Source organism: Populus nigra, chromosome 1, assembly GCF_951802175.1.
Source record: "Populus nigra chromosome 1, ddPopNigr1.1, whole genome shotgun sequence".
Lineage (NCBI taxonomy): Eukaryota > Viridiplantae > Streptophyta > Magnoliopsida > Malpighiales > Salicaceae > Populus > Populus nigra.
Genome location: NC_084852.1, coordinates 33,260,213 through 33,281,619, shown reverse-complemented (window position 1 = coordinate 33,281,619; position 21,407 = coordinate 33,260,213). Strand labels below are relative to the sequence as shown.

General features: G+C 32.1%; 3 protein-coding genes across 4 annotated transcripts; all 3 read right to left on the bottom strand.

The window, feature by feature from the left end:
• Positions 1–905: 905 nt before the first annotated feature.
• On the bottom strand, positions 906–6,518 carry LOC133681001 (uncharacterized). 2 transcript variants are annotated; one of them, XM_062104081.1, is made up of 14 exons: positions 6,171–6,518; positions 4,856–5,267; positions 4,498–4,586; positions 4,019–4,177; positions 3,603–3,930; positions 3,149–3,267; positions 3,005–3,077; positions 2,708–2,931; positions 2,548–2,604; positions 2,276–2,444; positions 1,726–1,854; positions 1,460–1,630; positions 1,278–1,337; positions 906–1,203 (listed from the first exon to the last, which is right to left on the bottom strand). In XM_062104081.1, the coding sequence occupies exons 1-14, from the start codon at positions 6,215–6,217 to the stop codon at positions 1,087–1,089; spliced, it is 2,154 nt and encodes a 717-aa protein (XP_061960065.1). In that variant the 5' UTR covers positions 6,218–6,518; the 3' UTR covers positions 906–1,086. The 2 variants fall into 2 exon arrangements, with proteins under 2 accessions (XP_061960065.1, XP_061960066.1); XM_062104082.1 differs by lacking the exons at positions 4,498–4,586; positions 6,171–6,518 and having other exon boundaries at positions 4,856–5,127.
• Positions 6,519–6,947: 429 nt separating this feature from the next.
• LOC133681002 (uncharacterized) lies at positions 6,948–9,665 on the bottom strand. Its single transcript, XM_062104083.1, has 4 exons — positions 9,385–9,665; positions 8,538–8,626; positions 8,308–8,405; positions 6,948–7,363 (listed from the first exon to the last, which is right to left on the bottom strand). The coding sequence occupies exons 1-4, from the start codon at positions 9,392–9,394 to the stop codon at positions 7,264–7,266; spliced, it is 297 nt and encodes a 98-aa protein (XP_061960067.1). The 5' UTR covers positions 9,395–9,665; the 3' UTR covers positions 6,948–7,263.
• Positions 9,666–15,102: 5,437 nt separating this feature from the next.
• Positions 15,103–19,426, bottom strand: LOC133700900 (uncharacterized). The gene is made up of 9 exons (XM_062124634.1): positions 19,149–19,426; positions 18,307–18,383; positions 17,364–17,592; positions 17,070–17,224; positions 16,902–16,947; positions 16,715–16,806; positions 16,470–16,560; positions 15,983–16,039; positions 15,103–15,713 (listed from the first exon to the last, which is right to left on the bottom strand). Exons 1-9 carry the CDS (start codon positions 19,287–19,289, stop codon positions 15,609–15,611), a joined length of 993 nt encoding a protein of 330 aa, XP_061980618.1. The 5' UTR covers positions 19,290–19,426; the 3' UTR covers positions 15,103–15,608.
• Positions 19,427–21,407: the final 1,981 nt, after the last annotated feature.

Here is a 21,407-nt window from a genome sequence, read left to right as displayed (position 1 = left end):
ATAATTATTCAAAATAAATTCTATTTTATTATTGATTACCTTCTCCTAATAGAAAGTTTTGGGACAAGATATTGTTCTAGAATAGATTAGAGATTCATTTTCTAACAAAAAAAATATAAGAGGACCAAACATATTGGTTGTTTTGCCCTGCCTATGTTGGCATGTTGATGGGTTATGCAAAGTAGATTAGGTGATGCCCGGTATGTTCAAATAAACGACAGCTTCAATGATTTTATTTATTTTTACTTGCTAGTTCGTGCGCACCAATATCTCCTTACATATGCAGTCTCTATTTGCTTTATCAGAGTTATCGGTGTTTGTTAATGATATCGTGTCTTCTGTGTGATTTTTCAAGGAAATGACATCCTGTTTACTGTTAAAGCGTGGTAGACATTAATAAACATCTTCTTAACTCTTGCATCATTATAATATCTGTTAACAGATGATGTGAGTATCACGAAGATCCTCTACACAGCCTAGGTGATCGATTTCATACCTGACAAGGCATCTGACAAGGCATATAACAGCATTACTTTTTATATATCAGTAATTAGTAGCAGGAGGACCTCTTCTAGAGCACCAAAAAAGAAATCTCACTTTTAACCCTGGCCGATCCAGATGGTCCTCTTCGTTCTGCATTTCTCACAAAAGATATTGGAAAGATGATTCTAATAATATCATGTGTTGTTTTTGTGTTTTCAGCAGTAGCAGTACCCTATTGTGTGTATTTGGTATGCTTACAACTTTTTTTCGCAAAGAGAGCCTAGTGATGCAATTGCTATAGAACATTGTTGGTTTGAGCAGGATGAAATCCAGGGGAAAAAAGTCCATTACCGCAGCAAGCCTGTATATTATCAATTTTTACAACTAGTTCTCATTTACTTAACAAACAGGTAAGCAATATCTAACCAAAAAGAAACGGATTGAATCTATACAGTGTATCATTAGCAAGTTACATTATGCTCTCAACATATATATGCAATCATGTATTTACAAACTCAGAGCATACAATTAGGTATGTAGCAGTTACACATGAAACTAATTTATTACTTCAGATGACAGCACTAGCGTGGAAAGAGTGCTTATTCATGGTATTCTAGAGGATGGATCTTCAAGGTTGATCCATGACTGAACTTCCATCTTCTTGGTTCTATCTAGTTGTTTCACAACCTCAAGTCGCTCAGCGGAGTATGGAGAAGGGATCTAATTACACAGTAAAGGAAAACAAGATCAGCGGAAATAGTAAAAGGAATAGGAAGATCTGCAGAAAGACATACCAAGAACGGCATATATTTCTTGATGGCTGCTAGAATAGCTGCATGACCTACAGCAGACACCTGGATATATAGGAAAAGAAGATTCAATCGATTCTTTCAACAATTATTAGATTTCTGCTTGTACAAACTGCACTTCTAACCTAAATAACAGAGTATCTTCATTAGGGTACATGGGTGCTTACAGGAAGTAGCATTAGTATTGTAACTGGGATTAGTGTTATAATGTCATTTAGCGTTCTCTTTAACTTCTTTCTTTCTCTTATTGTAACTTCGTGGCCATGGAATTGCTTTAAGAGTAGCTTCAGAGCACAACTGATGTCTACAACAAGCAATTGGGTTCCCATCCACAAATCCTTCAAAACAATTTGCTTTTCTATGTTAGCAATCCAGCATCCAAAAATGAAACCATGCTGTTCATTGAAAAGAGGTGCAGGACAATTCAGCTTACCGAGCTTGTAGATACCAATTTGACACTGTATTTTCTGAGTAAGCTCTCATGTGGAAGATTTGGTCTGGTGGCGGTGGTGCTGGAGGCTTCCACATGAGTTATTGCTTCTCTCTGGGCAGAGCAACTAGCCTGCTCTTAAAAGGCAAATGAATACCAAAGAAATCAGATACGAGGAACGTGGCCATCTTGCAACTGTCTAAGAATAAATTGGTGAAAGATGTCGAGTGCTAAATTTTGGATATCTCTTGATGTTTAAGAATCTTTAGCATTTAGTTCCGTATTGTACGTAAGTACATATGCATGCATGCATAAACAGAAAAGTTGGTCTTTGTAGTAGCTATCAAATCTTCAGTACTTCTGTCATTTCTTTCCATTGTTCCAGACTAAAAATAATCAATACCTAGTTTGCTTTCCTTGAAACTCTAGGTATTTTCAACTCAAAGTTCTACTTTGTAATTACTCAACACTCTAGTTTCATTGCAGAATCTATGTAGTTGGCAAACAATACCACCTGTTTCTTCAACTGGTCAAGGATCGCAGTTAGCCATACCTTTCTCAGGTTAATGCTTTGAAGAGATTTTGTTGTCAGGCATCCCTTTAGTATTAACTCAGCTGGTCTCTGTTGCGCTTCTAATGTCACATATAAATTCTCATTTCCCTTTGTTCCTACAGGTAGCATGTGGTCAGAGGCACCTGCTTCTACAATCTTTAGTGGTTCACTGCAGAGAAAAACAGCATGTGCACAGTTATATTGAATTCCCATAAGTTGGTTCATGTCCAATTGCAATTAAGAAAGAGTTGAAAGTAAAACAAACAGCATACCAAGATCTATCATAAACTGCCCAGTAGTCTTCCAGACAGATAGTTAACAGACTTTGACTGAAAAATTGAGAGAACAGGTCAACAATCAATTGGTCAATGAAGCAGATCAAGTATTTTAATAGAATAACTTAATAGTGGAAGTTGAAATATTGTTTACAACCTTCGGAGCAAGAAAGCTAGCAATTCTGCATCTAAGGGCTGTTGAGCCGAACGGCTGAAGTGAGCAAAACCAGAGAAAACATCATAACAAACAGTAAATACAGTAGATAGAATTATCTCTTTCTCTGCTTGAATTGTGTGCTGTTTGGACCTTTCCCTTTCTTGATTGCTTAAAAAAGAGCATGCAGCATAAAAATCAAGCCATCCTATTTCATCACTTACGACCTAGAAGGATGTTTTACATATATTAGAGAGCTTCTCATTTCTTTGTTTCCAATAAAACTACAATTAAAATTACCTCCATGAAACATTGATATGTTGACACAGAAGCAAGTTCAGGGTAAACAAAAAGGCAGCCACACTCCAAATAACTGCAGGTAAAGAATGTGACCTCTTACTCAGTTTGTATACGCAAATTGAACATTCAGTTTTCAGAAGTTACCTGAGGAAGTCCAGAACAAGCTCATCAAGGTCCCTAATGCCCATTCTTGACAAGAATAATCTAGTCTTTCTTCCCAGATATGCAAAAAGCCCCAGAGTGGCCAAACTATCTGCACGAGCCTGTTATAATATTATAATTAAGAGCCATTATTCAAATTCCAGAGAAATGCAACTTTACTTGACAATCTCACCACCGGTACCCAAGTTTACTTAAACAGTTAGAAATTCTAAGTTTATATAAAAGTTACCTAATAACAGGACAACAGTATTTTGTTACACCAGATGTGTAATTATAAAAGTCAGGATTTGAGTGAGAACAGCATATTGATGTGTCTAAAATCCATCTATTGACGATGACTTAACTTTCTGTCAGGGAAAAACTCCTGCTAAATATGTGCTAATACTATGACTGTTTTTTAAAAACTTCAAAGATATTTGGCCATGCAGGAACTGACCCTCTTTCCTGTGCCTCTTATATCAATTTCTTTGCTGAGTGCCAATGAAAGTTTTTGCTGCGCCAACCCAATCCAGAGCTCTAGTTCTTCAGTTTTATTGCACGGGAAAACCTTTGCACCAAAATGGGACAAGAAATCAAGTTCGAATCCTGCCTCGGTTGCTAGTTTGTGTAATTTGTCCACTTCAACAATACTATGTGAAAGATCCATGAGCTCTATTAATACATCCTCTAGTGACAAAGTGAATAATGGACAGCAAATTCTTTCATTGCCCAATTTTCCAACAGCCGCACAGCAGCTTATTGCTACAATAATCCCTGCAACACCACTGAATATATATGTCTATAGGCTAAATCATAATTCAAGAACTAGAGGTAAATTGCAATGACATGAAACAGCGGATTAAACGAACAAACCTTCCAGCATATTCTACAGACCACTGTTTCAGCGAAGGAGCAAAAAATCCTGCTATATGAGGCAATTCCACCACTTTAAACCACTGTACTAATTCTGGGTGCTTCATGTTCAATTGGTTTTCTATGTACTCGCCTAGCAAGTTTATCTTCGGGGTAAAGCTGGACCAAATGAAAAGTAAAAGCATCAAACTAGATGATATATGGACCACGAATATTTGAACCACGGAAGAAATAGAAAGAGTATAATCAGCAGACACAGAATGCATCTCGGATGAGGTTTAAACTACCAGTTTGGCTTAATGCCAAACATCCAAGAAATGGAATCAAATCTCTTATAGAGTTATACCAAGCTAAAACATCATGTACAAGCATTACTTTGGGTTTAAATAAACCCCCCTCTACATCCGTTGCTGTAAGTTCTTTGGTTAAGGAAATGTAACTACCATGAACATATGTACTTGCACATAAGAATTACTTACATTTCTTTAACTGGAGATGGGTTGTGACGATCATGAGAAAGCAAAATCTCTACTTCAATTGCTGTTTTCAGCAAAGCATAAACAGCTACCTGACAGCCATATTAGTCAACGATTCTTGTTTGAAATTTTATGTTTTCTACATTCATAAAGAGGGTTCCACCGCTAAACAATTAAATTATCTCTGAGTGTTCAAGTGCAGAACAACATATGAGCACAAATATGTGAATTAAATGACCAATTATGATTATAGAAACAATGATCTTAATCACAAGCAACAATGAATTAATCAAACTTTTTTAGGTTATATAACAAAAAAAAAAAAGCATATTGCTAATGCATTAGTTTTGTTTGTCTATACCTGATATGCCAAACGTTTATGCCATATATGGACATCCTTCCCATTCCATGCCATTGCAAGTTCTGGACCACTTCCTGCCAGTTCAAGGGACTCAACTGCTTGGGAAAAGCTTGCTGCAGACTCATGCAGTACCCACACAAGACAATTTATTCGAGTTAACTCCATGTTTTTATCATCAGGTCTACTCACAGCAGCCTCATTCACGTCATTAATTTCTCCAGTAGAAGCAGAAGAAGACATGGAAGATAACACCTTCAAAGAAATGTACCGGGAAGTATAACGTGCAAACACAAATCCAAGTGAAATGCTATTCTTCGAAAAGAAAGAAACTCCATGTTCCATCCCATTCAATTTTGAAAAGTTTGGAGCATCAGCCTTGATCCTTCTTTTGCATTTTGATCCAGAAGACTTCCTTTGACCTCAAAAGGACAGCCAATCAATAATGAAATATTCTTCCCTCCAGTTCAGACAAGCATTCAAATGGCAAATTTAACATGGACATATAATCCTCATTATTGAACAGATTGTTACATAAGTTCATAAAATTGTTGGATACCAATAATGAAACCCAACAAAACAAGTGTCTAGAAATCCTCAAGCTGGAGGAATTAAATTGAATAGAATCTTTACTCTCTTCTATGTAACTTCAATACAATTTGCTAATTTTGATAAATAATTTTATATAGCCCGGGTGTTTTCACTAGCCCCATCAACTGAACAGAGTCTGCAATCTATATTATTCCTCCATTCTTATTTTCAACAATCCAGACCCCATCTTGCAGAAGTCAATAAATATTGTTGGTGGAAAGTAAGTTGTTATCCACTCAGAGCCTTGCTAGGGGTCCATACTACATTTATACTAAGCAGAAATGTCCCAGAAGGTAAGTTCAAACGTCAGGCTTGGTCATGAATGATTAAAAACTACACCTAATTTCTGCTCTCTTAGTTGTTTCCAGTTTAGTCCAAGCATAAACAGTGTATTCTTGGGCAATCAAGAATTAATCTTTATGAGGCAGAAGAATATAATAAGAGCAAACGAAGTTTAGATCTGTAGTTTACATAAACACGATTCAATCCAGTTCCAAGACTATATATAGTAATGCAGCACAGACATACTCAAAAATGGAAAATGCACAAGAATCACTTCATAGATGCCTGCCATAACTACATCTTTAACTTCACCGCTATCCCCTTTACTCCATGTATAATCATATCACTTGTAGGCAAGTCACAAGCGGGTAACAAAGACACATTTAGAAATGCGTGGATACGCCTATGTATAGGTGCATGTAAGCATTAGATAGGAGGAACTTACGAGAAGTAGAATGAGTTGTTAAGTTGCAGAGACCAATGGCAAGCCATGGAAGAAGGAGGAGAGAGAGAGAGAGAGAGAGAGAGAGTAGAAAACGTGGAGCATCGAGTTTTTATACAAGGGGAGTGCCCTTAGCGATGCCTTCGAGAGAGAGAGAGAGAGAGAGAGTGAGAGTTTTTTTTTTTTTTTTTGTACTTACAAGGTAGTAGGAGGATGTAGCTTAGGGTTTACCTCCCGCCAGCAGCTACACCTTTCAAGTTTTTTTGGACTGTTAGGAAATGCTGGATTCATTTGACGAGCATCTTCGGTGTAACCATCCAGACCAAGTTTTTTTTTTTTTTTTGGCTGCACTGGCATTTTATATTTCTATCATCTGCACGGAAAATGGATAGCATCATCTTTGAACCAAGACAAGTAAGGAATAGGTGGCTTCACCGTATTCCTTTTTCGATCGAATGTCGATAAATGACGATCACATTGAGTCACAATTGACCGAATGTCGGACAATGTCTGGTGAGTGCAATTGAATGTAGTCATCGGCAACTAACATATTGTCAAATGTAAATAGCATTCAGTTGGCACTTGGCGGGCAATTCTTTAAGATCATCATAGCATTTGACTGAATGTGAATCTATAATTGCAAACAGCACTGAAGAATAAACATGGGGTTTTAGGGGAAAGAAGAAAAGAGCTCTTAAGAACTTGACCCTAATAAATCCCAAAGATTTTGGATTAAGTGAATGTATCTGATAGAACCAACCGAAACAATGCAAAACAAAATAATTCCAATGTCCTGTTTAGATAACGCAGGATCAGCAAAAGCTGTTAGCAAACTGTTAATGATCAACACAGCAGTTGGTTACAAAAATTTATGCATCCCTGTCTAGGTCCTTAAAAGTGTTTGAATCAAACCCTGTAACGGTTTGATATCTTCGCTTCATTCGCTGTCTTTGATCATAATGAAACGTACATCAGTCAAATGAAAAAGAAAATGAAAATGCCCATTGACTCAGTTTGAACCGCAAAAGCTTTTCCAACTTTGTGATACCCTCTTCTTCATCCTTTAGTTCCAGATCGTATAGCCACTAGTTCCAGATCAGTTATTAATTCTCTCATTGGGTTTTTCACCAGGAGCATCTATCTCAGAAACCTTTCCAAACCCAAGTTCTGACATGTCTTGCTTAGCCATCAAGTTTCTGCAGGATAACAATGAAATGTTCTAGGTTATGTGAGACCTCTCCACGTAAAAACAAACTTGAAAACAAATGTTGAATGGCTATGACTTGAATATGATAGATCAGCCAACATTAATCCAGGACGGTCACAGTGTTCGTTTACACAGTTTCTTCATCTGCCTCTGAAAACATAGCTGTCTGAGCAGTAATTGCTCGACTTTCTAGGATTTGATTATGATATCAAACAACAACGATTTTTGTTTCACTACTCTTATCATGCAGAATGCACACAACATTCTAGCACAGAAATTTGCTCACAACAAAAATCATTGTAAATGCCAAATTTTAATAGGGAAGATCATGCCAAATGCACACAAAAAAAAGGTTGTAATTTAATTCAACCAAGGCATAAATGTATTCAGGGTTTAATAAAGTGGCACCTTTTCCTTATAGAAATTAAATGAATCCTTTGCCATTATCTTTTCCAGAAGAGTTTGAACAAACTACTTTTCCAGAAGAATTTGAAAAACTACTACCAGTTATCTTTGTTTAATTTTACATTTTAACACAGCAAATAGTTTTCCTTTTTAATTATATAGGCTTTCAGTATTCGCTGATTTTAGCTTTCTGCTTCCTGGATTTAGGATGTAGCAGTTGTTATGTGCTTTTCTTTTACAAGTCAAGACAGATTGCATCACAACCAGGATTTCCTATAACCACAACACTACCTACCACATGGAGTTTATGCAATTTCCATTGCTAAAGAATATGAACATTTATCGTAACAGTCATTCACTTAAACAAAACACTACATAATTCAGGACAGGTATCCGCATGGACAACCCCCCCCCCCCCCCCCAGATATGCTTCTTTTGGGTTTTCAGAAATTAACCACAATCAGAAAGAAACTAGATGCAAAAGAACAAATCACAGCAAAGAATAGTAGAGAAATCCAGCAGACTTACTTTTCCATACGACATTCCAGGTACTTTTTGGAGAAAAGTCTACATTTTTCAGATTGGTGACCAGAAGATTTGAGACAATTGAGGTAATCTTTCTTCTCCTGAAACAAACCCATTATAAAAGCTAAGGAACCAACAAGAAATTAAAAAGATTACATAAATATTTCATTGTAAATTCACAAAACTAGCAAAAACTAAAATTTTAGAAGTAGGAGACTCAAAAGAAACAGCACCATGTCACATTCATGCATGTGGTCCAAGGGGAAGATGCCCTTTTCTGGTGGTACTGGTCTCAATCCTCTATTTCCACCAAATGCACCACCTGCGGATATGTTTTGAAAACATAAAGGACTCATGAAATATGCACATGAAAAATGTTCAATTTTTTTCTCTCACAGGTAATCAAAATTAGAGGATTATGCAATGTCAATTCGTTTAAAAATGGATTGGTCCCCAGAAGAGAACAGTGCATGACACTAAGATAACACAAGGAGACTATTTATATTCTAAGATCAACAAATTGATACTTCAGTGAAAGAAGTAAACAACCGCAGCTTTCCTTCCACTTGAAAAGCTGCAACCCCTCTTCGTGCATTTTTACATGATTTTCCATACAAATTGCACCGAGATGTAAAGTCCCATGGTGTAGTTATGCACTTGCACAACCAATCATAGAACTATGCCACAATGGTTTATCTCTAGAAATTTGAAATCTTAACCTATAAAAATACAACTTGAAAAATGTCTTGTTAAGAGACATTTTCAAAATCTGATTGTTATTTCAACAAAAGAGCCAGCAATAACATCGTCAAACATATGCAGTGACTGGTGACTAGTAGTATCCCAGAATATCAAAGATAGCCGGCAAGTATCGCCCTATCATTCCCCTTCAGCGATTCTGCAAAATTTTCTTCTTCTTCTTTTCCAGTTTCAGTCTTTATAGGGTAAAACCCACAAAGAGTAAAAGGAACATAAAAGTAATTACTTGAATGTTTCAGTACAAAGTTGGAGATCAAGAGAAAAACCACCCCCATCATCTTCAATTCATTATATTAGAGACAAAAGAAAGAGAGATTGTACCTGCACTCATTTCAAGTGTCTTTGATTCTTGAGCTGCTGTCCTTCTCTATTTTAGCTTACCTTCGCTATCATTGAGTTATTTACTTAACCCTAATGGAAAGAAAAACTCAAAAATTGAATCGGGTTATTGGTATGTGTGTGCGAAGGCGACTGCTGCTATCGGCTATCCGCGCAGCCTCTTTGGTTGTTGTCCACACTGGTAGTTGGTTGGGTTGCTGTATGCGTGCGCGAAGGCGACCGCTGCTATCGGCTTGTTTTTTTTTTTTTTTTTTGTTACTTCACTTAATTATCTCTAACTTTTATTAAAACTCATTACTTGATATTTAAGAAGATTTTAGTATGAATATCCATAGAGTAATGTAGCAGCATTAACTGTAACTAATTCTTTTTTTTTTTAATTTACGTGAGGTGTCCGGGCCAGCTTGCGCGCACCACGACTATTCCCCATGGCCCACTAGATATCCTGCAAGCTCAGGGGCAGGTTAGGCACAGCGAGAGTAACAGGCGTGCACATAGAGGGTCGAACCCGGGACAGGAGCGGAACAAGTCACACGATGGACCACAACAGCTAGGCCCTCAAGTGCACTGTGATGAGCCTTTTAGTTGAGTGCGCTATACAATTCATTCTAAAAGGCTGATGATTTTTAATTAATGGTTTTTTTAATTAATTATTTTTTTGTTTAATTTAATTTGTTAATATTAAAATAAAATTTCTATTTAGTTATTACACTTTTAAGAAATAAATTTTAGGTTTCATAGGTTAACCTAATTTGACGGATTAACCTAATTAATTTAGAATTTTTTTTTATTATTTTTTTCTTTTATTTTCTTGATGCCTTTAAGTTATAGGTTTTTTTTTTTGCTTTTTTTAATTAATTTTTTTTGTTTAATTTAGTTCGTTAATATTAATTTTTTTTTCTATTTAGTTATCACATTCTCAGGTTTGATGGATTAACCTAGTTGATTCATATATTTTTTTTCTTAATTATTTTTTTTTCCAATTTCCTGATGCCTTTAAGTTATAGGTTTTTTTTTTCTTTTTTCTTTATTTCTACTTTTTAATTAATTTTTTTTAATTTAGTTTCATTCATATTAATTTTTTTCTATTTAGTTATAACACTCTCATGACACGGATCCTAGATTTGACGGCTTAACCTAGTTTGGCGGATTAACGTAGTTGATTCAGAGTTTTTTTCTTTTTTTTTAATTAGTTTTTTTCTTTCAATTTCATCATTTAATATCGATTTGATTGAGAATTAAATTTCATGATTTGTTTTATTTACTTTTCATTAAATTATTGTGATCTCATGAGGGGATTTTACTGTACCCCTCCTCGGAAAGCACTATTAATTGGAATATTGCTTAGCTTTTTTTTTCTTTGTTTTTTTTCCTTTTTAATTAATCTTATTTTTTTTGTTTAATTTTATTTTCTAATATTAAATTTTTTTCTATTTTTGCCTATTTGTTTGTTGGAAAGTAGTTTTCTTTTGGAAAGTGAATTCCGGGAAAATTCATTTTGATGTTTGGTGGTGTAATGAAAAATAAGTTGGAAAACATTTTTCAATGTTTGGTTATGTCATGGAAAATGGGCTGGAAAATAACTTGTTAATGTTTTATTTTTCTCAAGTTTATTAAAATAATGAGGAACAAATCTTGCAAATTAAAAAGTTGAATGAGAATGAAATTGAAAAAAAATATAATTTCATAAATTATCTCAAATAAAATAAATAATAATCAAAATAATAGAGATCAAATCTAAAAAATTAAAAAAAAATGAAAGATGAAGAAATTAAAATAATAATAGTTAACATTTCATAAATTATTTCAAATAAAATAAGTAACAATCAAAAGAATGAGGAAAAAATTTAATAGATAAAAAATTTCAATAAAAAAATGATAAGGGAAAAGCAAATAACAATTATTAAAAATAAGGACCAAAGTTAATATAAAAATTAGATTTTAAGAGATGAAATTGAAAAATAAATATTCAAAACAAATATATATAGAAATCAAAAGTTTGAAGATCGAATTTGATATAATCAGCAAATAATATGATATTTTTAAATTTTTCATAACTTCTAGAAAGTGTTTTCCGCCCAAATTTTCAAGGAAAACACTTTCCTGAAAACCAAGCCAAATTTTTCTTTGACTGGAAAGTTTTTTTCATTAATCAACTTTTCTAATGGCAAACAAACACAGGAAAGTTTGGAAAGTGGTTTCCCGGAAACCACTTTTCGGGGAACAAACACAACCTTAGTTATCACACTTTTATGACACGATCTTGCAGCCATACCCACATCCAAGGCTCTTGGGTCTGGTGTTGCAATCAGATCCACTTAAACTTGGATCATACAAGTTTAATATTATTATTAATATTTAAAAAATTATTATTTGCATTATAAATATTATTATTTTTATTATAATGAACATTGCTAATATAATAATTAATCAATTTGAAAAACAATATTATTAGTTATTAGTTTTTTTTTGTTTTTTTAATTAATATTTTTTATTTAATTTAGTTCGTTAATATTAAATTTTTTTATATTTAGTTATCACACTCTCGTGACACGGATTCGAGGTTTAACGGTTTAACCTGGTTTGGCGGGTTAACTCAGCTGATTCAGAGTTTTTTTTAATTAGTTTTTTCTTTTAATTTCATCTTTTAATATCGATTTAATTGAGAATTAAACTTCATGATTTATTTTGTTTATTTTTCATTAGATTATCGTGATCTCATGAGGGGATTTTACTATACCCGTTCTCGCAAAGCATTATTAATTGGATTAGTGCTTTGCTTTGTTTTTTTTCTTTGTTTTTTTCTTTTCAATCATTATTTTTTGTTTAATTTTATTCTTTAATATTAATTTTTTTTTCTATTTATTTATCACACTTTCATGACACGACCTTACAGTCAAACTCATATCCAAGGCTCTTGAATATTGCGTTGCAGCCAGACTCACTTAAACTTACGTCATGCAAGTTTAATATTATTATTAATATTTAAAATATTATTATTTATATTTAAAATATTATTATTTTTATTATAATGAATATTTCTAATATAATAATTAATAAAATTGAAAAAAATATTATTAGTTATTAGTTTTTTTTGTGTTTTCTTTTTAATTAAACTTTTTTTTGCTTAATTTAGTTCGTTAATATTAATTATTTTTTTCTATTTAGTTATCACACTCTCATGACACCGATCCCAGGTTTGACGGGTTAACCGAGTTGATTCAGATTTTTTTTCTTTTTATTTTTTAGTTTTTTTTTTCTAATTTCATCTTTTAATATCGATTTGATTGAAAATTAAATTTCATAATTTATTTTATTTACTTTTCATTAGATTATCGTGATCTCATGAAGGGATTTTACTGTACCCCTCTCGCAATTTGTTTTTTCCTTTTCAATTAACCCTTTTTTTTTGTTTAATTTCATTCTTTAATATTGATTTTTTTTCTATTTATTTATCATATTTTCATGACACGACCTTACAGTCAAACTCACATTCAAGACTCTTGGGTCTTGCGTTGCAGCCAGACCCACTTAAACTTACGTCATGCAAGTTTAATATTATTATTAATATTTAAAATATTATTATTCATATTATAAATATTATTATTTTTATTAGAATGAATATTTCTAATATAATAATTAATAAAATTGAAAAAATTATTATTAGTTATTAGTTTTTTTTGTGTTTTCTTTTTTATTAATCTTTTTTTTCTTAATTTAATTTGTTAATATTATTTTTTTCTATTTAGTTATCACACTCTCATGACACCGATCCCAGGTTTGACGGGTTAACCTGGTTTGACGGGTTAACCGAGTTGATTTGATTTTTTTTTCTTTTTCTTTTTTAGTTTTTTTTTATAATTTCATCTTTTAATATCGATTTGATTAAGAATTAAATTTCATGATTTGTTTTATTTACTTTTCATTAGATTATCATAATCTCATGAAGGGATTTTACTGTACCCCTCTCGCAATTTATTTTTTTCTTTTCAATTAATCTTTCGTTTTGTTTGATTTCATTCTTTAATATTAAATTTTTTTTCTATTTAGTTATCATATTTTTATGACACGGCCTTACAACCAGATCCACTTAAACTTAGATCATGCAAGTTTAATATTAAAAATATTATTATTCGTATTAAAAATATTATTATTTTTATTATAATGAATATTACTAATATAATAATTAATAAAATTGAAAAAATATTATTAGTTTTCAGTCTTTTTTCGCCTTTTCTTTTTAATTAATCTTTTTTTTTGTTTAATTTAGTTAGCTAATATCAATTTTTTTTTCTATTTAGTTATCACACTCTTATGACACGGTTCCCAGGTTTGACAGCTTAATCTAGTTTGGTGGGTTAACCCAGTTGATTCAGATTTTTTTTATTTAGTTTTTTCTTCGAATTTCATCTTTTAATATCGATTTGATTGAGAATTAAATTTCATGATTTATTTTGTTTACTTTTCATTAGATTTTCGTGATCTCATGAGGTGATTTTATTGTACCCCTCCTCACAAAGCACTATTAATTGGAATAATAATTTGCTTTGTTTTTTTTTGTTTTTTCCTTTTCAATTATTTTTTTGTTTAATTTCATTCTTTAATATGAAATTTTTTTCTATTTAGTTATTACACTTTCATGACACGGTCTTATAGTCAAACCAATATCCAAGGCTCTTGGGTCTAATGTTGTAGCTAGATTCAAGGCTCTTGGACTTGGTGTTGTAGCCATACCCACTTTAACTTGGGTTATTCAAGTTTAATATTATCTATAATATTATAAATATTATTATTTGTATTATAAATTTTATTATTTTTATTATAATGAATATTGCTAATATAATAATTAATAAATTTGAAAATAATATTATAAATATTGAAAAACAACCATAGATTTGATTTGAAGGGTAAAATTAAAAACTTTAAGAACTTGGGTTAAGCATGTGTGATATTATTATTAATATTATTTTTGTCATTATTATTAATATAATTACTAATAAATTTGAAATTTTTTTATTACTATTGAAAAAAAAACATAGATTTGATTTGAAGAGTAAATTTAAAATTTATTATTATTATTATTACTGTTGTTGTTATTATTATTATTATTATGACTATTAGTGTTATTCTTAATATTGTTATTATTTTTATTATTATTAATTTTTTTAAAAATATTATTACTATTAAAGAAAAACTATAAATTTAATTTGAAATAATTGAAAACTGGATCAAATAAGTTTAATATTATTATTAATATTATTAATATCATTATTTTTATTATTATTAAAGGAACAAAATCCTAGAAACTTGAGTCTGGCTGGACACCAGACACAAGTTTATAATCAGTATTATTATTATTATTATTATTATTATTATCATTATCATTAATATTTTTTTAAAAAAGTATTATTATTATCAACAAAAAACTATAAATTTGATTTCAAGGGATAAAAATCTTTTAATATTATTATTTATATTAAAAATATTACTATTAGTATTATAATTAATATTATAAATATTACTCTTAGATTAGACATTGTAGTCAGACCCAAGGTTCTTAAATCTAACTTTGTAGATAGATCTAACGCTCTTGGATCTTAATTTTTTTTATATATATATTTTTTATACTAAAAAAGTTATCCCGTTATATAGCACGAGATACCTAATTAGTATGCACACTAAATCATGAATAAAAATATCGACCATGAAAAGGCTTTGCTGTTTAATTTTATTTTTTAAGGTCAATTACTTGCATCAAGTAGATAGAGCCGGGTCGATCTTACTTTCCAAACAGTAACAAAGGGCTTGACGCCACCAGAGAATAGAGGGTGGCATATGTCAGCAGTTGCCTGCAGAGAGACTTGAAGGCCTAGCCCTACATTAACGAGCTTGATCACAAATTTACTCAAATATCCGCCATGAAAACAAACAGGAAGAGTTGTATATACATTATATATACAGCTACGTATATTCATGGGCCGCGGGGACCTTCTCACGTTAATGAACCAACCAGCTGTTGCCCTTCAAATTTCTGTTGGAAAAAGTAGTGCGGTCGTCAAAATTAAAATAAAATTTGCTGCTCGACCTGACTTGCACCAAAAAACTGGATGTCGCTGGCCTGTTTCCAGAAACATTTCTTTACCATGGCCATGAATCTGTACTGGAATGCACAGTACAAGAAGATTGATGGCTTGGAGCTTCAACCCTCAAGAAGATGTGCCTGTAGGCAGCCTATGCGGATGCGGATGCGGATGCTGAACTACTACTACAATGGGATCGCTCAAGCCTTTATCATAAGTTGCGGAGGTTGGCTGCACAAGTGGAAACATTATTTCAGTTTACACGCCAACAAGTATACTACACATTGAATTAAAGGTTTGAATTCGCCACTCAACTCAGGTATAGGCAAGTATATTCAGATTCCTCAAAACGAAGGAACGGAGCAAATAGGTGCATAATTGCAACGACAATATGTCAACCCGTGCAAGTTAAGAAATTTAGTTCACATGATCTTATATAGGAGAGTTTTCAAGAGATGGTTATAAAACTATCAATTGTCTACGTTAAGAAATTTACTTACCACTCCAATGTGCCATTCACGACAACTAAACTCCTTGAAAGTCTCTGCATCCATTTCCTGCAAACATATGACTCGAGGTTATTAGAAAACAAAAAACATATTATTAAAGTCATACTCAAGTCTGAGAGATTCATAGAGGCTGGATAACACTCATCACCTTTTCTATTTAACTTCTATTGTAAAGAGAAAAGTCATCAAATATAGTGTCCAACTTTTAAGAAAAAAAATTTAATTAATTTTTTTTCCAAAATAGATTTGAGTTCATTCAATTATGACCAAGGCCATCCTTTTGGATTACCAAGCATGGAGTATCAAAATGAGAAAGCATTCAACGGCTTCAGTGCCAAGTAAGAAAACATGCTCAATATAAACTGATTGTCCTCATAACATGTTAATTAAGAAAACACTTTTTTTTTTTCTGAAAACTTCTAGTGGAGTATCTATCCTCTTGTGGTGTCCAAACTCCGAACACAGAAAAATCACTTACAATAGTATAAATGGGAGGCACCATTAGCTCTCCCTTAGACTTTGGCATAACAGAGAAACGAGGTGCCCGGTCTTGAGACCTAAACGTCCACCTGTAAGGGAAGAGAGAAAGAGGAATTTATTGAATTGAAATGGCTGAGAAAGTAAGTTGAGGTTCAAAAATATTCACGTCATTCATCTACTTGAATGTGGAGACAAAAGCCATTCCACTGAGGTGACATTATGCAATTGGTAATTCACACATACCCAATATACAGAAAGATGCAGAACTGTGCCCATTCTCTGACTAACAAGCGCAGCCAATAGTTCACAGAAGAAGTATCCACATTAAAGTGTATCTGAAAATCAAATAAATGCACTTTACTGTCTCACTAATCATGATCATATTGCTATTCTAAAGTATACATAGAAACTACAATTAATATAGTCATACCACAGTTTCTGCCATAACTACAATCTGCATCGCACCCTGAAATTTCCTAAACAGTGCAAGAGAAAACAAGTGAGTTGTTTCTCTCATTAAAAGCTAGACCATTACCAGCATTGAAATATTATGAATCAACAGAATATGAAAATAAATATTTTATTATACAGCACATACTTGAACATAGTATATTTCATATATACAGCATCATACATCGCCTGAACATCCTCTTCCTCAACAACAGTTAACTGTTCTCGTAATACTGATAAATTTTGAGATATTTGGCGGAAAATCATAGAGAATGAAATTAAATAATTCAGCAGCAGCAGGACCTGCATAAGAGCATATCAAATAACAAAAAAGTGCTTAATGTAGGAAAACTATATGAAAATGATAATTCCTAAAGTCAGCTAAAAGCAACAGTTACTGCCATGTTAGCGTCGAAGTGAAATGCTAATTTGGGAAACTCACTGTGAAGTATGGTACAGAAGCTCTGTACCCTACAAGAGTTAGGTAATAGACACATCCAAGTGCAGCTGTGGTACGGCGGTCAGATATGGAAAGGTGCTCATACATGATGCAGTAACCATGAGAGATTAGTATAAAGGAAACAAAATAAGCTGTCTGAAAGAGCACTCCAGTTACATACACCCCAAATGACATCCACAGAGAACATATCTGATAATAAAAGCAAGAATACCTGCAAAATGATAATTTGAATATTAAGGATGAAATTTCTCAACAGAATTTCACAGAAGTTGAAATAGAAGAAGTAGAAGCATAAGCACTTAATATTTCTCTACTTGATCTAACATCCATGAAAAATGAAAAGGTAAAACTGGACAACATCCCTTAACCTTCAGAAGAATATATGTTTTTGTTTGTATTTTAGTAAACTTGATAAAGATGCAATGGTAAAACTTCAAATATGAACACCCTCCTTACCGGAGAAGGTGCCTTATTTCTCAAGGCAGAGAAATGTCTTTTGTTTTAGTTTTCATTTTTTTTCCCACTTAGTTCTTTAACAGGATGCAAATAAGTGAAAGTATGATCTCATTAAATCTAGCCGAGGGGCTGTTCTCTGTACTTCCGGATGCTGACACAAACAGTTACCCCTTCTTGTACAAAGTAAGCAAACCTACCAACCATGTATTTAGTCTTTACATAAACAGGATGAGTCCAATATATATACATATATGTGCACGTAAAATTTCTTATTTTTGTTTCGACAAGCATTATTTTTCTATTTGTATTTCCTAAACTTTGCAAAGAGTATTAAGTGTAGTATGATAATGTAATTCAAAATAGAAACTGAAAGATTTATGATCCTCAGCTTCTAATATAAAAGATGTCTTCTGTATTTTGGCAATCGTCATAATTCATTTCTTATTTCATTTTCATTAAGAAAACATACCAGAAGAGGAATGACAGTGTGAGTTGCAAAGCTTTAATCAATGGCACAGATGCTAGTGTCCACTGCAAATTGATCGTCTGCTCTAGTATGATCACAATGCAAAGAGCACATTCTCAAACAAATTAATAAGCGCTTCCCAAAAAAAATAAAAAATAAATGATAATGATAATAATAATAATAAAAAAAAAACATAATTACAATATGTGCTCTGACAAGTGTCATGAGACAAAATTAATTCCCTATAAGAGACCCGATAATTAACCAAAAGGAATGCAAGTAAATGAAATTAATATTTCGAGGCCTTTATTATTATTAAGAATTACCAAACTCAACTATTCCAGTATAAAACCGCAAAGGAGTCTTAAATTTAGAAAAGGAAAAAAGGAAAAACAAAGATTGGTTTAATTGCCCAGAACTAAAACAGAGAAATACACTGACAGAAACCAGTTGCAAACAACCACCTTTGTTTGGTTGCTGGGAAAATAGGATTTTTTTCCCCAAACACTGCTCAAAAAATAAAAGTCAAAACTGAAAACTATTTCCGTTCCTCCACCAAGTTTAGACCATGAACCAAATAGAGAGCAATCGAAATCATACTAATCATCAACAAAACCCAAATACAAATACTTTCCCTTTGTTCTTAAAATTTAACTCTTCACGAGGCCAACAACCAAACTCAGATATTTCTCACAAATAAAATGGCTTTCAGTTATCAAATTTTACAGCAACCAAAACAGACCCAAATAACAGCTAAACAAACCCAAATAAGCAACAATGTCAGACATTGTAAGAACTTGAAACAAAAGTTACATAAAAAATAACAAAAGTACTGTATTTCATACCGAAAAGTGGCGGTTTTTATAGGTATTGAAAGTCCAGGAGCAAGCGGAGAGAAACCATATAAAGAGTAAAGCCAGGTACACTGCAGGGAGAGGCCGATACGATTCGTCCAGTTCGACCCGATACGGTCCGATTCTTTCCATATTCAGAGGGAGAGAGAGGCAGTTTTGTGACTAACCTTGCCTCAAAAACTCGAAGAGTTCCAAGAGAGTTTTGTGCCTTGCGCTAGTACTAGTTTAGTTATGTTTTTTTTTCGTGCTTTTCAAGGCTTGTGTCTCCCTCCCGGTCTCCCCGTGTTTATATATACGTGTCCATTTGAATAGGAGTTCAATTATGCACGCGCATATGATACCTCTTGGTATGATTTTTGTTTTCCTTTTTGTATTAAAATAAAAAAAATATTATTGGTGCAAAATCAAATTCTATAACTTTAATAGAATAGAGAATATATATCGTGGTTGAAGAGGTTTTTTTTTTTTTTTTTAATTCTTATGTGAAGTATCTTTACAATTGTTAAAGGAATATATTTAATCTTCATTAATGTGCAAATTAGTTTGAAAACACATATTACCATCTAATAAAAATAAAAAAAATAAAAAGTGAAGGGCCATGGATTAAATTTCTTGTATTGGGATTTTTTTACTCATATTTATTAAATATAAATTATGAAATTTAAAATTATTTGGATATGATTTAATTTAAGGCATGGTATATATAATTATTTAATTTTTCCGTCCATTTAATCAAACTATAAAATTAAAAATAAATAATAAGATTTGGATCATGCTTTCTTTCCTATACAAAAAGATTCCAAATCTGAAATACTCATATGAATGGCAAAAAAATAAATAATTTAAAATAAATTTTTCATTGCTTTTGTGGATTAAATAAGAAAGAGAATGCATGCAAGATAAAAACATTCGCTTAATATCAAATTGGAAGAGAGTTTCTTTACCTTTCCTTTGCTAATAACATATTCAATAATGTTTTTTAATTTTTTTTAATTATTTTTTACATTAATACATTAAAACGATTTAAAAATATTAAAAAATAATTTAAAATAATAAAATAATAATAAATTTATTAAAAAAAACCCTTTTGACACATAAAAACAAATGAATTTTTAGTTTTAACTTTTTTCTTTTTTTTTTAACATAAATGTAAAAAGGATGATGGGGCATTATTTTAGGGAAATGTGGGTGTGGTCATGCAACAAAGCCACTTCCCCATATACCTCAAAAAGAGAATGTTGCGTGTAGGGTTTACGTGACTTGAGATGGTTAAATCACGTTGAAAATATTAAGAATTAATTTATATATAAACTCAAGTATTCATATTTCCCAATAGAAAGTGGTTTAAAATAAAATAAAATAAAATAAAATGATCTTGTTTATGAGAAAAGAAGAACAAGAACAAGAAGTGAGTCCTCAGTAACATATATAGCATTTTATTAAGTTGTAATATATATATATATATATATATATATATATATATATATATATATATATATATATGTTTTCTTCTCCGTTTTAAATATAAGAATGACCTCAGAGTGAGTGTATAGGGAGAGGACCACCTACTATGCATTGTTTTGGCGACTGGCTTTGACCTTTTTTTCTGTAATATTATTTTTTGTTGGTGGACAAGAAGTTCGAAAGCAGTCTCGTATTGAGCTAATGGATCATCCAAGAAACACAGCAATATTAGGTGAACAAACTCAATAGCAAATTAAAAAAGAATTGGGTTCCTTCTATCCTACTCCATTTGAGCAGCAACTCTCTAAATCTCACGTAAGAGGAAACATATCATGCATGAACTTTTAATCCTCAGACAAGGTTAGATATGCTTGCTTGCTTGCTTAATCATGGTGCCCACCTTTTCAAGCAAGCTTCTTGTTTAAAATAGAAAGTCTTCGTTAAAATATCAAGTTGACCATCCACCTTCATGCTCCCATTCGTTGCCTATTGTTGCAACCACTTTTTTTTTAATGGAGATAAACATGATTCACAACGATGAAACTTTTGTGGGGGCACGAGAGTTTGAAACAAGAATGATGTGTTTCTGCATTTATGAAGTGTTTTTACTTTTAAAATTAGAAACGTTTTTATGCTATTTTATTTTATTTTGGGTGTCTTGTGGGCATTTTGAAGGAAATAAATAAAATGGAGCTTTGGGCTTCAAAATAGTATGGAAAACACTCTAAGTGCATCGATTTGGATCTTGATTGCCTCTAACATGAGTTTGAGCTTAATTTATGCTAT

What these genes read in the sequence shown, in the direction of transcription:
- LOC133681001 (XM_062104081.1), bottom strand. Translation starts at nt 6,217, where the DNA reads ATGGCTTGCCATTGGTCTCTGCAACTTAACAACTCATTCTACTTCTC. An exon ending in CCATCTCCAGTTAAAGAAAT is followed by an intron (nt 4,178 to 4,497) that starts GTAAGTAATTCT and finishes CATTTGGTCCAG; the next exon opens with CTTTACCCCGAAGATAAACT. An exon ending in TAAGAGGCACAGGAAAGAGG is followed by an intron (nt 3,268 to 3,602) that starts GTCAGTTCCTGC and finishes ATATTATAACAG; the next exon opens with GCTCGTGCAGATAGTTTGGC.
- LOC133681002 (XM_062104083.1), bottom strand. An exon ending in ACATGCATGAATGTGACATG is followed by an intron (nt 8,406 to 8,537) that starts GTGCTGTTTCTT and finishes GGTTTGTTTCAG; the next exon opens with GAGAAGAAAGATTACCTCAA. An exon ending in CTGGAATGTCGTATGGAAAA is followed by an intron (nt 7,364 to 8,307) that starts GTAAGTCTGCTG and finishes GTTATCCTGCAG; the next exon opens with AAACTTGATGGCTAAGCAAG.
- LOC133700900 (XM_062124634.1), bottom strand. Translation starts at nt 19,289, where the DNA reads ATGGAAAGAATCGGACCGTATCGGGTCGAACTGGACGAATCGTATCGG. An exon ending in ATGAAATATACTATGTTCAA is followed by an intron (nt 16,948 to 17,069) that starts GTATGTGCTGTA and finishes TGCACTGTTTAG; the next exon opens with GAAATTTCAGGGTGCGATGC. An exon ending in TGCCTCCCATTTATACTATT is followed by an intron (nt 16,040 to 16,469) that starts GTAAGTGATTTT and finishes ATATGTTTGCAG; the next exon opens with GAAATGGATGCAGAGACTTT.